This window comes from Carya illinoinensis, chromosome 3 (assembly GCF_018687715.1).
Source record: "Carya illinoinensis cultivar Pawnee chromosome 3, C.illinoinensisPawnee_v1, whole genome shotgun sequence".
Classification (NCBI taxonomy): Eukaryota; Viridiplantae; Streptophyta; class Magnoliopsida; order Fagales; family Juglandaceae; genus Carya; species Carya illinoinensis.
This window is the reverse complement of record NC_056754.1, coordinates 36,164,372-36,179,572: the sequence shown is the minus strand read 5'-3', so window position 1 is coordinate 36,179,572 and position 15,201 is coordinate 36,164,372. Positions and strand designations below refer to the sequence as shown.

The 15,201-nt window shown below is 37.7% G+C and overlaps 1 protein-coding gene across 1 annotated transcript; it reads right to left on the bottom strand.

Moving 5' to 3' along the window:
- Window positions 1-1,243: 1,243 nt before the first annotated feature.
- LOC122304149 (pentatricopeptide repeat-containing protein At3g56550) lies at window positions 1,244-3,828 on the bottom strand. Its single transcript, XM_043116238.1, has one exon. It carries the CDS (start codon window positions 3,617-3,619, stop codon window positions 1,877-1,879), a length of 1,743 nt encoding a protein of 580 aa, XP_042972172.1. The 5' UTR covers window positions 3,620-3,828; the 3' UTR covers window positions 1,244-1,876.
- Between the last annotated feature and the right edge of the window lie 11,373 nt (window positions 3,829-15,201).

The following is a 15,201-nucleotide window of genomic DNA, read 5'->3' as shown; positions in this document are numbered from 1 at the left end:
GGGTCACATGAAGGTGTAGGGCAGTGTTGTGGCAGCTGTGTGAAGGAGCCTTGGCAGTGGGTAGCTCTCGGTTTGGTCCCAGTGACATGGTGGTGTGCGACTAAAGGAGCATGGGTCAATGAACATGGGGTTGGGATGTTTTCATGGTGTTTCTGAAGTGAGGTTGTTCTTTGCGAGGTGGTTGGAGTTGCCATGCTCAAAGGGATTCACGTGTGGTAGCTTTGGACGACAGTATGGTTGCTATGAAGAGAATGAGGTTTGGCGTGGGAGGTTGCTACGGCAATTCATGAATGGGATTAGTGGGTTTGTGGTTTATGGCATGTATAGGGGTTTAAAAAAAAAAAAAAAAACCCGAGAGGAGAAAGAAAGGAGATGTGCATCAAGCATGCCGTGAAAAGCGGATGTGATGATGAAGTCGTGTATGTAAAAAAGTTGATAAGGGTTGTGCGTGAACTTGTGTAACACATGAATATAAAGTGTTGAAAAAATAAAATAAATAAATAAACAAATGGGCTCTGCCCTAAAATTTGGACCCCGGCCCAACTTCAAAAAAATAATCTAATTTGTTCAAAAATTATCTCGGCTCATAAAGATTTTTAACCTAAATATTAAGGCTGAAGGAAAACATAATTCACAAAAGAGATATTTTAGGCTCTACTTAAAAATAAAAATAAAAAAAATTGAAAACATAAATGAGCTTTCCGCACATATAAATCCAAAAAAAAAAATTTGAAAACAACTTGACATTGGACCCGGGTGTCGCATCATAATTGTAATAACTAAAAGTTAAAAAAAATAAAAACGTAGTTATGATGCACAAACAAGGTAGTAAAACATATGGCCACCATTCACAACGCCAAGAGAAGAAAATTCAATGACAAGATTTCTTATTCATTATCTCTGGATAAACTTTAACTTTCCTTTTGTCACATATACAACCATTTACCAGCACGATATCGACATTAAGCTATGCACTATGACAGATCCTAAGCAAAATGGTGAAGTCCGGGAGCATGCTGTGCCGGCCGGAATGCTCCAAATATATATATATATAAAACAAAAAAAATACTATGATTGGGTGCATGTTAAATCGGTTCATACTCCTATGATTTTTTAAGAAACATGAAAATATTGTATTGCAAAGCAGACCACATTTCCCTGGTAATTTGAGCAGACAAGAACCTTATATTGTACGTGATCCAATTTGTCACCTTAAAATTTGTGAGAATAAGCCAAGAAAATCTCTGTCAACAGTCCTTCCTATGGGCATATATAAAGCACGAAAATTTCGTAAGGTAATAAGTCACAATCCTGCATTAACCTGGTTAAAAAAAATGCAGCAGAGCTACAGAAGGCAATGATACCTTCAATTTCTATTATTATTAGGGAAATAATCCCTTTTATATGATATTGTAACTATGGGGGTAAAACTGCCCATAGGGATCGTGAAAAAAATGTCTTTCAGAATCATCCAACCAACCAATGAACACCAGATTGCGAAAAACTGCACAAGGACAATGCACAAAATCCAGGTCACTATCTCCGCAAACCATCCACCCTGGTTCAATGAATCACATCTGTCAGTTTGATCCTTCAGACATCGTTCAAAGGGAGAAATTTGATAAAAACAAGGAAAGCAAGAAATTCTCCGAATCCCAAATGAACTGTTAGCATGTGAAACCACTTTCTCGGGTGAGAAATATAACCCGTTCACAAGAAATTCTCCAAATCCCAAATGACCTGTTTGCATGTGAAACAATGAATCACATTCGAATTGTTTATAAACTGTAGCACAATGATGTGGCCTTCTAGATTCTAAGGTATTGGCACTGGGCTATGATTTTACAGGGGAAAATTCAACGAGTATCATTGGCCATCACCAGTAGTCTTTACAAGAACAAAGTCCTCCTTTGAAGTGATGGAAACGAACTCGGTCCCTAACAATTATTTCCCGATTAAACGCTCTCGAAATGTATTTGGTAAACGAATGGCAATCTCTACAAACTCTTAAATTCTTTACGATTCGTAAAGGTGTTCCTTTTGAAGTTTTTGCCAACCCAAAAGCAATTGCCAACTTCTCGCTATGATATGATGTGGAAGTTTCCAGGCACTCTTCAGTAATCAATCCAGCCACATTGATAAAAGATTCCTCTGGCACATAACCAAGCAAGGTAGCCTGGTGGATTACTTCTCTCAGTTTGTGATAAATTTCATTGTAATCAGGATGGGACTTGTCATCCACAACAAATTTATGAATACGATCACCAACTTCAATCCAGCTCCAACCTGGGGTTGTTTTCATTCCTTGGCTTTTAATCAATTTTCTCATCTTTGATACACCAACAGTATCTTTGGCTCCAGCATAAATAGTAGAAAGCAATATACAGTCCCCTCCAGTTGATTCCCCAAGCTGCATCAGAGTCCTCATGGCAGTTTCTCCTATTTTCACATTCTTGTGAATCTTACAAGAGCCAAGCAAAATTCGCCATAGGATTGGATCATCTGGTGTAGGAGAAGTCTCTATTATTTCAAGAGCCTTCTCAAGCTTCCCAGCTCGTCCAAACAAATCTACGATGCACCCATAATGCTTAACTCCAGGATTCAAATTGAACTTGGAGCTCATCATGTGGAAATATTCAACACCCTCCTCAACCAAACCTTGGTGACTACATCCACACAACAAACCAGTGAATGTAATGGAATTTGGTTGAACTCCTGCCATCAACATCTGCCTAAAGATAGAGACTGCTCCATCCCCACGACCATGCACTCCACACCCAGCAATAATTGAGTTCCATGTAAAAACATCCCGCTTCTGCATGCTATTGAAGACACGAAGAGCACCATCCAAGCTACCACATTTTGCATACATATCAATTAGTGCATTTCCAACATAAATATTTTCCACAAACCCCTCTTCAAGAGCAATGCCATGCAAATGAACACCGAAATTCAATGCACCTACGTGAGCACAAGAGGACAGCAACCCAACAAGCGTAAATCCATCGAGGCCGGTAGTCTCATTCTTCATCCTATCGTATACCTTCAATGCCTCATAGTGAAACCCAGCCTGCGAATAGCACGAAATCATGGAATTCCAAGAAACAAGGTCTCTTTCAGACAAACTATCAAACACCCTTTGTGCTAGCTCAATGGACCCATTTAGCGCGTACGTCCTAAGAAGATTAGTACAAACAACAACGTCACTCTCATATCCACATCTTATTATTGTCCCATGGACTTCTCTGCACTTGCTCTCCGCCGTAACTCTCTCGCAGGCCTTGAGAACAAACGAGAAGGTGAAAGTGTCGGGCCGAGCAACCAAAGCGAAGACCATGTCATTGTAGTAGAGAATGGCTTGGATAGGAGAAGGGCTCTTGGCAAAACCTCTGATAATGGAGTTCCAAGCCTGAGTTTGTGGGTTATCAATGCAATGGAAGAGAAGTTGAGCGTAGGCCAAGGAGCCAGAGACGGAGACTGCACAAAAGTTGAGGAGTTTGGTGGAAACGGCATTGTGGTGCTGGAGACCGTTGGTGATGACGAGTGCATGGATTTTGTGAAGCCTTCTGATAGAGTTACAGCCTTGTAACAGCTTAAGGATGGTGTCGGATTTGGACATCTCTCAGGTTTCTGACCTTCGCAAAATTCTATAACCGAGATCACGAGATTTTAAAAAAAAAAAGAAAAAAGAAAGAAAGAAAAACAGATGTTATTTTTCCCCGTCTCTGTTGCGCGCGCTTTCGGGCCCCGAGTATTATTCAGTTCATTGAATTAATTTTATGTAAAGAGTTGACGTTATTTATTCAATCTATGTGGCCCTACTTGTTATCTACTGTTAGGTTAAAGTATGCACCAAGAGCAGTGGATCCTAAAATAGGAGATCAAAGAGATGTGCGCCCTTAAGTTTAGGATTGTATCTCCGGGTTTCAAATTGCGTATCTGGATATATTCGATATGGAATCTGAATTTCAACCTCAGTCCAAGTTTCAATCCGAATTAGCCGAAGTTATGACCGAACCTGGAATCTAGAACATAGGTTCTGGATTTTTATTTTATTTTATAAAAACTTATACGTTTTTAATTTTTTGTAAGAAAAAAGGGTAATGTTGAAAAGCATATTGTTTTTTTTTTTTTAAATAAAATCTAAAAGCCTATATTTCAAGAAATCATGTTAAAAAAGACATAATACTAATGCATTGAACATTGTCTATAATAATAAAAATGTATCAAAACGAAAAGCAAAATTTTATGTTAAAAATAACTGAAGTTAGAAACTATTTACCATTTTAACTAAATGCATGCAAAAGAAAATATATATACAATATTCATCATATAAAATGCATACAACACATAATATAAATCACTACATATTACATTATTTTGTATTTATACATTACATTATAAAACACAAAAATTACAAAATTACAATATATGAATTATCCAATCAGAAGCATGGTCTTCCATCTCTTCCATCATCAACTTTTAGGCTGCATTTGGATATTGAGTTGAACTGAGATGAGTTGAGCTTTTTATGAATAGTAGTGAGTTGAGATGGTAAAGTGACTTTTGTGGGATTCGCTTAAGATGAGTTTAGATCTGTGACGCTCCCAAATCCCACGTACGGACACGTGGAAATCGAGACGTCGAGATGATGACAACACGAGCCACCACCCTATCGCCAAGTACCAAGTGTGTGTACATGCAACAAGTGTGCAATAAAAACACGCAGCGGATAACAAAAGTCTTATAACTAAGTACCAGAATTTTTCTTTGTTTAAATACAAACTCGATTAAAACATACATAATAAAATATTACAAGTCTCAAATATCGTTTCAACGCCAAACTACAAGGCATAAAACTCCAAATCAATAGTCTGGCGGAGCCGCCTTCTCGGGCTCAGCCTCCTCCTCCTCCTCAACCTCTGTATCAAAATCTACGGTACCAAAATGGTGCCGCAGGTAAGTAAAGATCCAAACGCCACAAGATAAAAGCATATTAAACTCAACAATATGCATGAAAGAATGTAAATGCACATATCCCATAAATCCACATTTTTCCCATGCACTCCAAAAATTCCATTTTGACCCAAAACATGTCATTTAAACAAAACCTTGTCATTATCCCAGATAATGGTCCAAAAACCAAACCATCAGAGCACTGTAAGCGGGAATCACAGGCGGGACTCTACCATTGTCCCTGCTCACCACCATCCCTACGCCGCGTGCACCGTAGGCGGGAACCACAGGTGGGATTCTACCACCGTTCCTGTTTACCACCATCCCTACACGTGCCTCTGACTCAAACCAGTCAATCCAATCGTTCACATATGCCAAAAAATATTTCTCGCTTGAAAGCCCAATTTTCAAGTTGCAATACATGTACATACATGCAATGCACACCTCAAGACACAATTCATCCAACAAATAACAATATCAACAATAACCAAACACTCCGTCGTCAAATCCATCCGACCCCCAACTCATCGGACTCAGTCCGGAATTAACCAACCAGTCAATGATTTTATTGAAAAAGTAATAATATATTTAAATCTAAAATAGAGTTTGGAATGATCATGACGTTGCAAATGGCGGAGAAAAAGCTACGTAACAATATAAAATACACTGTGGCTGTGGGTTGTAAAATAACCACTTTCGAACGGGAACAAACCAAGACTTGAAATTGATAGGGAATGGCCTAAAGATGTTTATAAAGTTAATAGAAGTGAGTTTTGGCCGTGGGTGACGGTGGAAATGGCGGTGGAAGTGAAAAAATGGTAAATCGGAGTTGAGATCGTGGGAGCTGCTCCGGCAACGGATCGGGGCCGGAAATGAGTGGTTTAAAACGGTAAGAAGTAGGTGATGAAGTGGTGAAAAGATGGTGGCCGGAGGTGGAGCGACGGAGGCGGAAATGCACAAAAACCTTGCGGCTTAGATGAGCTCTCGGCGGCAAACGACGGCTCGGATGGAGGTGAGATTTGGTGGGGAGGTGCACCGGCCGGAGGGGGAAGTTTCTGGGTGGGTGGTATCGGCCACGTCGCCGGTGAGCGGTGGTTCTGGGCTGAAGAAGCAACCGGCGACAGAAAGAGAGAAAGAAGGTGCAGCTCGCGCAGGAGGAAGAAGAAGGAAGAAAGAAAAAGAAGAAAAAAAGAAAAGAAGGAAAGGAAAAAGAAAATGAAAAGAGAAAAAGAAAAATAGAAAAGAAAAAGAAAAGATAGGGAAAAGAAATGAGGTCCAATTCTCACATCTAGAGTCTAAAAACTGATTCGACGAAAACAATTTTAAAAAACTATAAAACAACTGAAATAAATTAAACACCACATCAAACTAAAATATAATAAATAACTAATAAAAACTAAGAACTAAATTTTAAATCTGAAAACAAACTAAATTAAATTCAACTAAAATACAATAATTTAAAATAAAAGAACTAATATATTAATTAAATTAAAATACTCTTTCAGTGAAAATACTCGTAAACATGGGATGTCACAAGATCTGTTTTGATGTTAAGATGAGTTTAGATTTGTTTATGAAAAATTGAATAAGGTTGTGGGTCCTGCGTGTAAAAGAGGTGTTGAGTTGAAAAAAGTTATGGGTCTCATGTGTGAGAATGTTTTGAATTGAGATGAGTTTAGTAATTTGAGAGTTATGTGTTTAGATGTTAATTCAGTTTAAAATTAGACTGAATTGAATTGATCTCAGTACACTCCTATAACGAAAGAGAGCTTATTCTAGTCTTCCAACTCAGTGGCTCTTTGGGGTTAGTTCTTAAATGTTGGGGTTAGTTCTCAATGGTAGTCCCATTGAACTGGGATTGGTAATTCAAATGTGATGTGAATCATGAGCAAGCTGGTAATTCAAATGTGATGTGAATCATGAGCAAGCTTCTGCACAAAGAATAATATCAAACTCAATCTAATTGCCTCAGAGTCGGAGAAGTGAACATTTATGTAACAAAGTTGATGTTCCTATTTGCAATATCAACCCAAGAAGTGTAAAATTTCATAATGTTCTAGTGCTTCAGTGTCTTAAGGAGATGAATCTCACAATAGTCTTTCAAGATCTTTAGGGCTCTGCAGGAAATTACAAAGCTTGACCTGGTTCCAAGCAACTTCAATGCCTTCATACTCATCAAATGCCCTGTAACTGCAATTATGAAACACCAAAAACTGACAAATATATCAAACGCTCATTCACAACAATTATCAGAAAGGCCCAAAAGAGATCAAATTTTGAAGAAACCTGAGATGGGTATCCAACAAGTCAAGTGAAGGACCAAAAAAGGTTCAATTTGAATTTGAAGGAAAATCTGGAATTGGTGTTCATGAAACTTAAAGGTAAATAAGGATTTAAAATTCATACACTATCTTTGATGCTCCTTTGCCAAGGATTTCATTGTACTGCAACAAAAGAAGGAGCCAAAAAATATTAGACACAAAGTGGAGAGAGAGAGTGAGAGAGAGAGAGAGTACTCTACCATATCTGCCAATTGGATCAACTTCAACAAACTCAGAGTACTTCAATTCAAGATGGGTAGGATCATTTATCCTTTACTTTTTTTCCTTAGAATTCTTGGCTCTCTTTTCTTCATTCATCTGAATAGCTTTCCCTTTGTGACTACTTCTACAACCATTTTGACATGCACATAGACACGAGGGTAAATGCTATCTCTAAAGTTTAATAATAATGAGAAGAGACTGCAAAAGGCACGGATTTGTAAAAGAAACAAAAGGTTATTCTTTGCTATCTAAAGCTATACACATGCTACAGACACAAGGGTGCATGCTTTATACACCTCTGTAAAGCTGATTGAGATGAAATATTACATATTTTATATATCTAGAATCAATATATTTCATTTTTTTCATTACATTATTATTAGTTTTAAATGAAAAAATGACTAAAATGCATAAATCTGAATTGTGATTTAAATTGATTAATAGTATAATTTTTTTTCTTAATATTATAACTTATGATTTAATTGAAAAATATTTCTTTACATGCATAATATATTTTTGATATTCTATTCTTTATTTTTATTTTATTTCTAATTTTTATTTATTTTTATATAGGTTAAGAAATGGAAAGCTTTGCATTTATTAAAGGAAATTGCACGGACCTAAATTGAAAAGATGCCACACGGGACTTAATTGCAAGGCAGGGCTTTTGGTTTAGTTAAATTCACGCCGCACGAACCTAGGGCTTTTCGTTTAAGTCAACGACATGGGGCAACATTTCAATTGGTACTAGGATTTCAATTCACGCACGACAACAGATATTAGACTTTTGACCTGGGACGACATACATATATCATTTTATTTCAGCGCCGCACCGACGGGGAGAGAGAACATTTTTCTCTTTGGGCATTTTTCAACTGCACCTTTTTATTCTCTTGGAGTATTTTTTAGCGCAACATACATTTTTAAGCGGCCTCATCGAAGCCACTGTATGCTAGTTAGAAATTTATTCATTCTTTTATATATTTTAGATTTATATTGTAGTACTATTGAAGATCTCTTTGAGGCATCAAATTATTGCTATAGTCCAACCTCATTCACTGCTTTCAACCTCCATCTCCATTTATTTGGTTTGATCTTTTTACTCCATACTTTTTATTTAATTTTAATTTAAAATTTATGATGTATTCTTGATATTTTTAGCTTAAAAGTATAGACATTTTATTTACATTTTATTTTATTTTATGTTAGTTATTTTTCTTATTTCTCTAAACTTCCATTAAATATGCATTACAATTACATTTTAGATTCATTTCAATTTATTATTTAATTTTTAGATTAATTAAAATTGTTTAGTGTAGTTAAATATTTAATTGTTAATTTCAATTTGTTAGTCTTTTATGTTTAATTTCGACACTCAAAAAAATCCTGAAGTATGAATATAGTCTTTGACTAGTGGCCTTTTATTTCCGTTGCACTCTTTTATTCATTGTACATATCAGCACTTTTGTTTGTGAAACTTTTCACCATTTTATATGAGTTTGGATTTAAATAACTTTTTTCGAAGAGACAATTTAGGAATTTTACTCTTAATTATTATACGACATCCTCCTGCACTTGGGATAGCCTTAGTGCTACTCATTTTTGCGTGAGTCAAAAGCAAACAAATAAATCCATGGATCCATATCCTACCTTATCCACAAAGACAGTGATGGGAACCAAGGCGGGCCTACTCTTAAAGATCCTTTGTAAGTTCCAGATAGGCCAATTACAAGATCGAGAGCCAAGAAGATCAAGGAAGCAATGCAAGAATTAGTACAAACCACTTGAGAAGAAGCTAGCAAGAGCCCAACAGTCAAGATGGGCTTGAAAGAAAAAAAACCATCTTTGATCCCCTTGATCCAAGCTGTGGAAGACTTGACTTAGAAATATGGCATTTAGATATTAAGGTTTTCAGTTTGTTTAAAGGATTTTTATTATTAGTTTTGAATAAATGGGCTTGAGGATGCTTAACCCACATATGTCTTACTTATTTGAACTAGGGTTTAGTAGCATGACACTGTTCACGCTACATTACCCGCGGCTACTGTTCCTTAAGGGCATTTTTGAGAAAAAGGGTCTCAAATTTTAGTTTAGGGTTTTATCATGTTTTGGGGAGGGTATCTAAAGGATGTAACTAGCCGTTTCGAGGCAGACATTATTTTATTTTGAATTTTAATTGTGAGTGAGTTTTCTCCTTTTGTTCTTAATTGAACTCTTGAATTTATCAAATGTAAATCATAACCTTTGTGGCGTTCCTCCTCGTAATTTGGGTTCTTGAGACGGGATTTCAACGGATCTAGATTTTGATATAATCTAGGTTCTTGAAACGAGTTTTCAATGGGTCTAAATTCTCCATCCATAGACTTGAGTTTGGCGTTCTTGGGTGAGTTTTCAAATTGATTGTGGGTTCAAGGGATTCTCTTCCCGCGGGTTCAAGTGACTCTCTTCCCGCGTGTTCATATCATTTGGTATTCAGAGCAAGGTTTCCATTCAGGTCTAATTCTATCTTTTGTTTATTGCATTTTTAATTCTAGAGCTTCATTGTTCTAGGATTCCCAAAAAAAAAAAAGTGCAGAAATTCGTTTTTCCTAGAGCTGTGAAAATTTGCACCATTTAGGGTTGAAATTTCTATGGTTGCATTGATTCCCTTCTATTTCTTTGTTAATTTTTATGTGTTTGAATTCAATTGTTTGAGTATTCCAATTGAATATTTCTGTTTGTAGTTGAATTGTTGAGAAAAGAAAAGAAAAGAAAAGAAAGGAAAAGAAAAAAAAGAAAAAAAATCGTCCAAAAAAAAAAAAAAGAAGAAGAAGAAGAAGAAGAAGAAAAAAGAAGTGTAGAAAAATCCAAAAAAGTTTTCTTGAGCCTTTCATCATAGGGGTTGTGCATCTTTCGTTATACTTGGTATCTTGTGTTACAGTCACTCTTCCATTCGTATAATTTCCGTGATTCTCGTGTTGTTTCTTTCCTTCCGTGTTTCTTTTGTTATTGTTTCTTGGATCTAATTGCTAGTTGGGATTAAACAAGGTTGCTTTGTCTTGATTGAGTTCAATTAGTTCTGAAAGAACTTGACTGGGAAAACTCGAGGTAAAAGGCAAGAGAGTGTGAGATTATTATCGGAAAAAAAAAAACCAATTCAGAGTGAAATACGAGTAGAGTGCCATCATTTGAGTATAAACACGTAAGGGAACGTGTGAGGTCCTTTCTTTTTCTGCTCACATTTTCTTTTTTCTGTACATTACAATGTCTCATCGTAATGGCTCATCACCCAAGGGGATAACAGATAACTCGTTTGTGTTGCAAGCCATGCAACAACAGTTTGAGCGGATGAACATGCTACTGGGGCAAATGGAGGATAGGATGAATCAACAACAAGCAGAGATTAGAAATTTGCAAGGTGGGAGAAATCGGAGGCGACATGAGCGTAGGGCTGAAAATGCATATGAGAATGAAGGAGATTATGAGGATGAGGAAGACCTAACATCTGAAATTGGGTTGGGTAGACATAGAGGAGTTAGGCATGAAAGAGGATTTGAGGGGAACCTAGGGGGTCGGGATGGTGTCGATAGAGACTTGGGGAGCATCAAAATGACAATACCATCTTTCCAAGGTAGAACTGACCCAGAGGTTTATCTAGAGTGGGAGAAAAAAATAGATTTGGTATTTGATTGTCATAATTACTCTGAGGAGAAGAAAGTAAAGTTGGCAGTAATTGAATTCACTGATTATGCTATTATTTGGTGGGATCAATTAGTGACCACTAGGAGGAGGAATCATGAGAGGCCTGTAGAGACATGGGGAGAGTTGAAAGCTCTCATGATGCGGAGATTTTTACCTAGTCACTACTATAGGGACCTTTATCAAAAGCTCCACAATCTTACACAGGGGTCTAGGAGTGTGGAGGATTACCATAAGGAGATGGAGGTGGCTATGATTCGGGCTAATGTAGAGGAGGACCGGGAGGCCACCATGGCTAGATTTTTGAGTGGTTTGAATAGAGATATCAATGTGGTTGAATTGCAACATTATGTGGAGATAGAGGATATGGTGCACATGGCTATGAATGTGGAGAGGCAATTAAAGAGAAAAGGGATAGCAATGTACACTTCGGTTTCTAGCACTACTTGGAAATCAAAGTGGGATAGGAATGATCCTGTTGAAGCAAAGAGAAAGATCGAACTGCCTAAGGGCAAAGATGAGGGACCTAGCAGCAAAGCCAAGGTAGAATCTCAACCTTCAAGGAATAGAGATATTAAATGCTTTAAGTGTTTGGGTTTAGGGTACATTGCTTCTCAATGTCCAAATAGGCGAGTGATGATTATGTGTGATAATGGGGAGGTGATGACTGAGAGTGAGGATGATCGTGATGGAGTGTCCGAGTTGGTTGATGCTAGTGATGACGAAGGAGTGATATACGCTGTGAGTGAGTCTCTTGTTGCTAGGTGTGCTCTCAACACACACATTAAGGTGGATGATGCCGAGCAACAGAGAGAGAACATTTTCCATACTAGATGCCACATCAACAGCAAAGTATGTAGTATGATCATTGATGGAGGGAGTTGTACTAATGTGGCTAGCACTACTTTGGTTGAGAAATTGAATTTACCAACCTTAAAACACTCTAGACCATACAAATTGCAGTGGTTGAATGATTGTGGGGAAGTTAGGGTGGATAGACAAGTGTTAGTTCCTTTTTCAATTTCGAGGTATCAGGATGAGGTGTTTTGTGATGTTGTGTCTATGCATGCTGGCCATATTTTGTTGGGGAGACCATGACAGTATGATAGGAGGGTGACACATGATGGGTTCAAAAACATGTAAAGTTTTGTAAATGAGGGCAAAACAATCAAGCTTGCTCCTTTAACTCCAAGCCAGGTCTATGAAGACTGATTGAAACTGAAAAGTGAGGTTGCTCAAGAAAGAAAGAGTGAAAATGAGAGTGATCAAAAAAGAAAGAGTGAAAATGAGAGCGATCAAAAAAGAATGAGTGAAAAAGAGATTGAGCAGAAAAGAAAGAGTGATAGTGAAAATGAGCACAACAAAAAGAGTGAAAAAGAAAGTAGAGATGTGGCTGAGAGTAGAGAAAAAAGAGTAGAGCCACAAGAGAAAAAAGAAAGAGAGTCTGTAGAGAGGAAAGGAAAGATAAAAGTGAGTTTCTATGCCAGAGAGAGTGAGGTTAAGAGGGCTTTCTTTGCAGATCGCCCTATGATTTTTCTTGTCTATAAAGAGTCTTATCTTACTCTTGATGACACTCACCAGTCTCTTCCTAGTTTGGCTATTTCCTTGTTGCAGGAGTTTGATGATGTATTCCCAGAGGAGATGCCTAATGGGTTGCCACCCATTAGAGGCATTGAGCATCATATTGATTTTGTACCTGAAGCTGCTATTCCAAACCGACCAGCCTATAGGGGTAATCCAGAGGAGACAAAGGAGCTTCAAAGGCAAGTTGAGGACTTGATGAGTAAGGGGTACGTGAGGGAGAGCATGAGCCCATGTGCAGTACCAGTGCTATTAGTGCCAAAGAAGGATGGGACGTGGAGAATGTGTGTTGATTGCAGGGCGGTCAACAATATTACGGTAAAGTATCGACATCCCATTCCTAGATTAGATGATATGCTTGATGAATTGCATGGCTCATGTATTTTTAGTAAAATTGATCTTAAAAGTGGGTACCATCAAATTCGAATGAAAGAGGGTGATGAATGGAAAACTGCTTTTAAGACTAAGTATGGCCTTTATGAATGGTTGGTTATGCCATTTGGACTTACAAATGCGCCCAGTACTTTCATGAGATTGATGAATCATGTCCTACGTGCATTCATTGGCAAGTTTGTGGTTGTGTATTTTGATGATATCCTAGTGTACAGCAAGGACTTAAATGAGCAAATTGAGCATTTGAGATATGTGTTTGATGTGTTGAGATGTGAAAAGTTATATGCTAATTTCAAGAAATGTACCTTTTGAATGGAAAGAGTTGTTTTTCTTGGATATGTTGTTAGTACAAAGGGTATTGAGGTGGATGAAGAGAAAGTCAAGACCATCAAGGAGTGGCCAACGCCAAAGAGCATCACTGAGGTAAGAAGCTTTCACGGCTTAGCTAGCTTTTATCGGCATTTTGTTAAAGACTTTAGCACCATTGCTGCACCACTCATTGAAGTCATTAAAAAGAATATTGGGTTTCATTGGGGGGCTACTCAAGAGAATGCTTTTGCCACCATTAAAGAAAGGTTGTGCTCTGTACCTGTGCTAGCATTAGCTGATTTTAACAAAACTTTTGAGATTGAATGTGATGCCTTAAGTATAGGGATTGGAGCTGTTTTGATGCAGGATAGGCAGCCCATAGCCTTCTTCAGTGAAAAGTTAAGTGGGGCCTCACTCAAGTACCCTACTTATGACAAAGAGCTTTATGCTTTTGTTCGTGCATTGGAGACTTGGCAACACTACCTATGGCCTAGGGAATTTGTGATCCACACCGATCATGAATCATTGAAGCATCTCAAGGGTCAAGGTAAGTTGAATAAAAGGCATGCTTGTTGGATGGAATACATTGAGACATTTCCATATGTCATCCGTTACAACCAAGGTAAGGAAAACATTGTTGCCGATGCTTTATCTCGAAGGTATGCACTTCTTACTTCTATGAGTGCTAAGATGCTTGTGTTTGAATATGTGAAAGACCTATATGCCGATGATGCTGACTTCTCTAATGTGTACATGGCATGTGATAAGGCAGCATTTGGTAAGTTTTACAAGCATAAGGGTTACTTGTTTAAAGAAAACAAACTTTGTGTGCCAAGTTGTTCTATGCATGAATTACTAGTGTGTGAGGCACATGGTGGGGGATTAATAGGACACTTTGGTGTCAATAAGACTTTGGATATTTTGCATGAACATTTCTTTTGGTTTAAGATGAAGAGAGATGTCATTCGCATTTGTGGCAGGTGCATTACATGTAGGAAGGCCAAATCTAAAGTGTTGCCACATGGGTTGTATACACCCTTACCCGTTCCTAGTGAACCATGGGTCGACATATCTATGGACTTTGTTTTGGGGCTACCTAGGACAAAAAGGGGTAGAGATTTTATTTTTGTGGTTGTGGATAGATTTAGTAAGATGGCACATTTCATTTCATGCCATAAAACAGATGATGCCACAAACATAGCTGACTTGTTTTTCAAGGAGATAGTGCGACTCCATGATGTTCCCATGAGTATTGTTTATGATAGGGATGTTAAATTCCTTAGCTACTTTTGGAAGGTGTTGTTGGGGAAATTGGGTACCAAGCTCTTATTTTTCACTACTTGTCATCCGCAGACTGATGGTCAGACTGAAGTAGTTAATAGGACCTTAACTCAACTTTTTAATCACTGTTGTTCATAAGAATTTAAAAACTTGGGAGGATTGATTGCTATTCATAGAGTTTGCATATAATAGGACTATGCATACTACTACTTCATATTCTCCTTTTGAAATTGTTTATGTATTCAATCCGCTTATCCCTTTAGATTTGATGCCTTTACTGGTTGATGGCAGGAGTAGCTTGGATGGACAAAAGAAGGCGGAGTTGGTGAAATCACTCGATGAGAGGGTACGGCTTCAAATTGCCCAAAAGAATGAAAGGGTTGCTTCCCAAGCCAATAAAGGATGAAGGCGTGTCATTTTTGAACCTGGAGATTGGGTTTGGGTTCACATGCGCAAAGAA